The following is a 7,503-nucleotide window of genomic DNA, read 5'->3' as shown; positions in this document are numbered from 1 at the left end:
ACTGTACTACACCAAACTGGGTTAACCAAATGACAAACAGTGTGCCGACCATAGTAAACTAAAGTAACCTTTCTATTTTTCCTTCACGATAAAGAACTGTTGAGAAACCAGACGTGTTTATTCACCCAACATCACCCTGTAACCAGACATGTCCTGGCACACTGCGAGTTCCATTCCAACACACAGACTCAGCTGTTCTTGCTCGGCCTTCAGGTGCTTTGACGAAGTCACCACAGACAGGGTGACTCAATCAAATTCAGTACACCCTATCTGAGCATGTGTCGGAGAGATCTGCTTCCACAAGTCTGGCAAAGATACGTCACTTTGTTAAAGCCACAGTTTCACAGGTCGCCAAGGAAACCCTCAGTGAGATGCCAGGTAAGTGTGACATATCACAGTCTCATACACATGCTGTGATGGAGGCACGCACACCTGGAATGTGAGAATGTGGGAGAAACATAACACATTAATCTACTCATCTAGTAGTTACAGAACAACTTAACACAGTGGACAGTAAATCTGTTCACAGAGAGAGAGAGGTGTCCTCACACATGGTGGAATGAATGATGGCAGATATCACACCTGACTGTGTCAGTGTTTGATGATTGATGGCTGAGCAGCGCCCACCGTGAGTGCAGTACTATCTGTAGGGAAGTATTATATTGAAAAATCAAACAAACCACTCAGAGAGCGTTCGCCTCAATCAAGACTGCTCAAAATTTCAACAACAACAAAGCAGAAAACTGTACAGACACAACATTTGGAGGAGGTGCGGGCCAAATAAAGAGCTGATCTGATAGAAATATATGTGAGGTCTGACACTGTCAAAGAAAATGATTTTTAAAAAGAATCATTTTGATGCAGGATTGTAACTCTGAAACAATTTATTATTGCTGCACCAGTTATTCAAATGATTTGATGAAATGATGATTTAAAATAAAATTGTTTAGAAAATGCACGTACATTAAAATGTGCAAAGTGAGGATGCTGGTTGGCTGATGCTGATGGATTTTTAGAGAATGACTAATACGTGTTTGAAAACAGTGGGCTTCATACAAGGATGGACTTTGTACAGTTGGTGTCAGACTCATGACCACTCAGTTTTTTCTATTTAACTTTATCTTTGTCATGGTTGCATTGTAAACCTTTGAAACTGAGTCACCAGCTTATGAAGATTTATTTTGTGTCAGACTCAATGATTTACACAGCTTTTAGACAATGCATTCACACTGAGGCTATCTATTTCACATTAGCCACGCACACAAGAATGTGGCAGACAATCACTGGAACACAGTACGTTCATTCACACCAAGATTTTATTAATCAAAAGGTGAAAAAACAAAAACAAAAACAAAACTTTGTGTATGGAAAAAAGTGTGTAAAGTGTGTCACAAATGACAGCTATCACAAATGTTACAAATGGGCACTATTTGCCTAACAAGTTTACCCCACGGCTCATGGCCTTTCCCCAACCTTCTCTGGAATTGTTTAAGACAGAAGCGTAACCACCAGGGTTTCTCTCTTAAGCAATGGAATACTTTCCTTATTATTTCAAGATTGAATACCAAAGAAGAGCCTTAACATAAACAGACGAGGGTTCACAGGAGACCCGCAGAGCCAGAAGAGAGAGCAATGAGTCCCAACATGCAGGAAAAGAATGAAGAGAGAATTCATGACCACAATCTTCTACCTCACCCCACCACTCCCTGCTCCTCCCCAGATCCTACCCTCTTACCCACCTCTGCTCCCCCTACTATCTACCTTTGGCTCGTTGCCTTCACTTTCTCTCATTCTTGCTGTCAAAGCTCATATAACTTTTTCCAGTTTTTCAGATGTTTCATATTTATTGAATCACATGCTGGTGGGAGGCCATTGAGAATTGTTTATGTGACTCCTGTCCTGATTCACAGGAAGCTCACACTCCTTCAGCCACACACACACAACACACCCTGTCCTAAAATCAAATGGGGAGGACAGCATTGCTTCAACAAATAGCCTAAGCCACAACAAAGAAAATGCACTTCAGTACAGTGTTTCAGGTCTTTCTTAAATTCTGATTTTGTACCCCAAGTTTGATTAAAGCTGAATAAATGTGGATGATTATCCTTATCATCATATCTCTTGCATCAAATAAAATTTAAAAAGTGAATCATTTCCTGGCTGGACATGATCAGACTGATTAGCTAACCCACCTATATTTGTCTAATCCTTCCTACCACACCCACAAACTGGCACTGGCATGAGTACAGAAACACACACACACACACACACACACACACACACACACACACACACACACACACACACACACACACACACATACACACTCACAGACTCAAGAGTACATTGGCAGGAAGTGAAAACACACCCAGTGGGCTGGAATCCAATTTCTCCTCCTATGGTTTTTGTGTGTGTGAGAGAAGCATCTTCACCGTATTCTCCTCATACTAAGACGTATCATTACAAAAACGTCTAATTTAAATACTCCACACAGCCTCATGGACAGACTTTCTAAAAACCTGATTGGGCTTTAGGCGAAGCTTTTAATCACTCACATACTGAACAGTGCAATCCAACTTGCGTGTAAATTAACAAACCTGTAATTTGTGCTCTAATCATAGTGAGAAATGTCAGAGATGTCGTGCAAGAGCGTTCCTGTAAAAAGCTTAACTAGATGAAGGAATGAGAGAAAGGGCCATGTGAGATATTTGATCTCATTTGTTTCTTTATTAAATCCACCTGTAGACAAAAGATATAGATGGTGGAACTGGAAGAATACCACAAAAACACGTTGCTATGCCTGGAATTTACAAAACCCCCAAGCAGCTTTTGTTGTCCAGTCCTCACCCGGATGATACTCTGACACGCCATACTGGGCAGTTGATACAAGTTAGCATCAGGCCCTGTGAGTAGATTTTCAACAGAATTTAATTATGGACACTTGGTTTATATTAATTGAACAGTGTTGACTGACTCTAAGGACACAGGCTTAAACATACAGATATTTTCGTGCTTTCCCCTTATGTTTGTGAGCCAGAACCAAATCATGTGAATCCAGAGGGTGAGACGAGAAGCCTGTGCTGGCTGCGACATGCTCCAAGTACAATTTATTACTGTGTGTGCTGCCATCTACTGGCTACACCTGGATATACAGTATGTCATTTACCAAGAGACATTTCTGCTGACCTGACTGACACAATATCCGATATGCAGAAGGGTGCACAAAAGGTCTGAACCATACAAACACAGCTCAATCTTAAATTGCATTAATATTGGTTGCTGGATTATTTAGGGCTGCCTCAGATATTATTCTAAACTAACCTTTTAAAATGTGATTGTTTTTGCCAAAAAAACAAAACAAAACAAAACCTGAATAAGTTAAAATAAGATTAGTTTTCTTTAACTGTACTTTGCAGTGTGGAGGATGCTGTGATGTGTGTTTAGACAATGGTGAAAATAGATAAATATTACAAAAAATATTGAGCAGTTTAACAAATAAATAAAATGTGAAGTTTTGTGATTTCATTAAATGAAATGACTGCAAAATCTGAGCATTCGCTTGAAATCTTATAATAATAATAATAATCAGAATAAAATAAAAATAATTAAAGTAAAATGAAGCCAAATTTATTGTATTTTTTTCATACGCTTCACAGAAACATCACACGTTTAAAATAAGTTGAGGTGAGTCACCATTCAAGTTCTGTTGTGTTTTATCACAAGAGGCAGTTTTGATGCTGTTTGACATAAAGAGATTTCTAGCAGCTGACGTCGGGGTCAGGTCACAGATTGCTCTCTTCTGGCAGTTTGGTGAGGATATCCACTCCGTCAGATGTGATGACCACTGTGTGTTCAAACTGAGCCGACCTGCATGGATTTAAAATCAAGATGAGCCAAGAGCAAGTTTTAAAAGGAATAGTTCATCATTTGGGAAATATGCTTTTACAGAGTGAGATGAGAAGAATGACACCACTTCTCATGTCTGTGTGCAAGTATGGAACTGGTAGTGGGAGCTTATTAGCTTAGCTTAGCATAAACACTGGCAGCAGGGGGAAACAGCTAGCCTAGCTCTCTCCAAAGTTTAATAAGTTGAAGTTTCATGGGCTTTTAAGGCTCTAATGATGCCAGCTGGGAAACCATTGAGTCAGGAAAAAGTGTCTGCAAATGTAACAGCTACAAACACACAGACAAAATATATTCGGTCGCTACCTACCTTTTATCATCTGCGGACACTGCTGTCCACTTGTCCTTCAGTATTTTAAAATCTACAGACCCCTCCATCAGTATGGGCTCTACAAATCAACAGACAATGTCAGCTCCGTGCTCAGTGGCATCTTAACGTGCATTCAAAAATTGCATAAGGGAACTTGCCTATTGTGAAAGCCATCCCTTCATCCATGGTCATGTCATTGTCATTAGCTGAAAATGAATACAAAAACAAAAGTCTCTTGCAATGTTGTCATGTTTCTGTAAGTACCTTTCATTTTTCATTTTCAGTATTTTTGACAAACACAAAGTATACAGTATACATGCAACACCCGTGATGCACTCAATAGCAGGTGCTGCTGTTGAAGTCTCTGTCTCAAGCTCTCACACAGGAGTTTGCTACGTCATCCAACCACACTCAAACTCACCATGGTGCCAGATCTCAGGATAGCCGTGAAAGTAGGAGCCTATTCCATGTCCAATGAAATAAGGACATACTTGGAAGCCACTGGCATGGGCTATTTCACTGTTGGCAAAAAAAATAATGCTTTTTTAAAAGTGTCAATATGATACGTGGGTAGTCGTTGTGTGTATGTTTTGTGTGTGACCACCTAATAGTGTTTCCTATAACACAGAGCTGTGCACCCGGCATGCAGGCAGCGATGGCCTCATCTCGGCAACGCCTGGCAGTTTCCACCAATCGCTGTCCAATCTCATCCACCTCGCCAATCAAGAAGGTTTCTGAAGTATCACCATGGTAACCATCCAAATACACCTATCACAAATAGGCAGTGGTCAGTGATGGGAGCAGTGCTCTCATGTGCAGTAATGCTTGAGTTTGCTTGTGTGTCTGTTGCATAGACTGTATAACAGCAGTGGACGTAGCCATGTTGACGTCACCCACTGGTTTGTTGATAACCGTTCTGAAGCCTTGCAATTGTCATTTTGGCCGGTGCCATCTTGTTTTTTTTGGAGCCAGAAGTGACCATATTTGGACAAGAGGGTGGAGCTGAGGAGGATACGCATTGCTGCACCTCTATCCTGATTGGATCTGACGAAGAACCTGAGGACATGCTGTGGTAGGGACGTGTCAAACACAGGTAGCAACGCCCTAAAGCAGCGTATGCTTTAGGATTTATGATTTATTTTACTATAAATGGGACCATAATTTACTGAATTAACATCATGCTGTATTGAAAGAGACTTGAAACTAGCGATGGAGACCATAAAACTGTTTACTGAGGTAATAAATCAACTGAGAAGGATGGTCCTTTTCTCACGAGACTCTGTACAATCAGACTTCTTTTTGCAACCAGGGGTGAACGAATGCAGGTTTAAGGCCAGAAGTGCTTTAAACTGGCTTCATTTTCAGACCCGGAGGTCTGAAAAGATCTCTAGGTCCACTTCTTTTATACAGTCAGTGGTCTGTTCAGGCATCGACTCACAGTGACATCAATGTTGATTATATCTCCGTCTTGAAGTTGCCGACTGCAGAACACAAGCATAAAAAAAAAATGAAGGGTGCATCGAGAGATTCCCTTACATTTTTAAAAGTGTATTTATTTCTTTTGTATTATAGTATGATTAATACTGGACATCCTCATAGTGCCCCACCTTTTAAATAATATCTACTCTTTTGTCTTTATTTTGTACAAAGCCCAGCTTCACTGTTCCCGTCATGAGTGATATTCTCTAAATCTGATCTAAATGTTGTGAATGAATGTCGTGCACATTTACCTGTCAGGGATGCCATGACAGACCACGTTGTTCACAGACGTACAGACTGACTTGGGGAAACCCCCATATCTGAGAGGGGACGGGTAGGCGTTGTGCTTGATTGTCTCCTGGTGCACGATGAAGTCTATTTCATCTGTTGTCATGCCAACCTGGAAGCCACAGGTCATAACTTTTAAGCTGTTTTTGTTTTTCATGACACTGAAACACACACACAGTACTTGTAGTGAGCAGGCGCTGACCTTCAGATTGCAGCCAGCTAGTAGCAGAACATGTCTGGCAAGCTGACATGCCCTGGCAAGGCCTTCGATCTGCTCCTGGCCTTTGATCTCTATGTAGTCTGGCCATTCTGGGACCAGTGCAGAGCCTACATAGTCAGGCCGTGCAATGTGCTGCAGTCAGGGAGGAGAGGAAGGACAAGATATGAAGGACGGGTCATCTTGTTGTCCCAGGGTTAACAGAGAAATTATTTAGAGATAGAGATCAAAGTAGAAGCTGACTTGCTTGAACAGTGAAACAGAGAAACTTATGTCTTCTGGCCTTTCCAGTCAGAATAGTGCTGTGGACTGTGACATTACAGGGACACATGACACTGTACCTTGGGTACTGCATAGGCAGGCCTAACAGTAGCCGGGCGAACTACATTATGAGAATTTTTCCACTTCCTCCAGAAGAAGTGCCGATGTTGCTGACACAATGGGGCTGTGGGGAGACCACAGCTTTTTAGACAACAAACCCTCCGTAAGAAACCACCCAGGCCTGGAGAAAGAGAAAGCAACACAATGAAGAAGAGTCCTGTCTGACAATCTATCTCTGGCCATAATAATAAATGGCAGAGAGTCAATACTTTTTGGGATTCCCCCTCACCAGTCCTCTCTTTTTAGTCCATTGTGCAGCAATTACTGACGATCTGTAGTGCTTTTTTTGTTTATCTATTGTGTGAGCCATGATGAAGACCACTGTTTAGTACAATGCCCAGGCTTCCACCAAGAAGAGCAGAATTTGTATGACAGGTGTCGGGGTCTGTCGCTAGCAGTATGGCCACTACATGATTATTACTGTGATACAGTGAAGGCTGAATATGTGTCACTGTGGGTGTTCTGCTGTACATATAGCGGTTCAGTAGTCATGTGTCATTTGTTGACGCTGTCATAAAGGTAAAACAAGGTAAAACAAAGTGGAAAAAAAATGTACACAGCTCTCAGAATAATGTCCTCCAGTTCAACGGTACAACTCACAGCAGCGCTAGCGTTATAAGGAGTTATCTACAGTGTACCTAGCAAAGCTAACATCAGTTGGCAAACACGCTGTCACTTTACTTCCAGAATATCAAAGCTTCTGTCCTGTTTTCATGTATTTGTTTAACAGTAGTTTGTTTTTACGTTACTCAGCACACGGCTGGTCCGAGCAGCCGCTAATGCTCCCTGCCTACTAACGTACGGACACTGTTTTCACTCAGTACCTGATCTTGCTGCACGTCCTGCCGAGCAGTGGGCTGCCATCTTTAGTGGTGGTCACGTGGTGTGGGAGTCACGTGATGCTTGATTCATATACTACATTAAG

At 41.6% G+C, this 7,503-nt stretch overlaps 1 protein-coding gene across 1 annotated transcript; it reads right to left on the bottom strand.

Annotated features, from left to right (window-relative positions):
- Positions 1 to 3,605: 3,605 nt before the first annotated feature.
- Positions 3,606 to 7,465, bottom strand: metap1d (methionyl aminopeptidase type 1D (mitochondrial)). Its single transcript, XM_076744110.1, has 10 exons — positions 7,403 to 7,465; positions 6,539 to 6,699; positions 6,183 to 6,332; positions 5,944 to 6,092; positions 5,652 to 5,694; positions 4,818 to 4,981; positions 4,635 to 4,732; positions 4,372 to 4,419; positions 4,214 to 4,292; positions 3,606 to 3,867 (listed from the first exon to the last, which is right to left on the bottom strand). The coding sequence occupies exons 1-10, from the start codon at positions 7,440 to 7,442 to the stop codon at positions 3,783 to 3,785; spliced, it is 1,017 nt and encodes a 338-aa protein (XP_076600225.1). The 5' UTR covers positions 7,443 to 7,465; the 3' UTR covers positions 3,606 to 3,782.
- Between the last annotated feature and the right edge of the window lie 38 nt (positions 7,466 to 7,503).

The sequence above is a fragment of the Chaetodon auriga genome, chromosome 12, assembly GCF_051107435.1.
Source record: "Chaetodon auriga isolate fChaAug3 chromosome 12, fChaAug3.hap1, whole genome shotgun sequence".
Lineage (NCBI taxonomy): Eukaryota > Metazoa > Chordata > Actinopteri > Chaetodontiformes > Chaetodontidae > Chaetodon > Chaetodon auriga.
The sequence above is the reverse complement of the archived record's forward strand: the minus strand, read 5'-3'. Positions and strand labels throughout refer to the sequence as shown.

Excerpts from the sequence above, each read along its gene's own strand:
- metap1d (XM_076744110.1), bottom strand. The coding sequence starts at position 7,442 with ATGGCAGCCCACTGCTCGGCAGGACGTGCAGCAAGATCAG. Across the intron at positions 6,333-6,538 it reads CTGCCTATGCAGTACCCAAG|CACATTGCACGGCCTGACTA; the intron begins GTACAGTGTCAT and ends CCCTGACTGCAG. Across the intron at positions 4,420-4,634 it reads TCCTGAGATCTGGCACCATG|CTAATGACAATGACATGACC; the intron begins GTGAGTTTGAGT and ends ATTCATTTTCAG.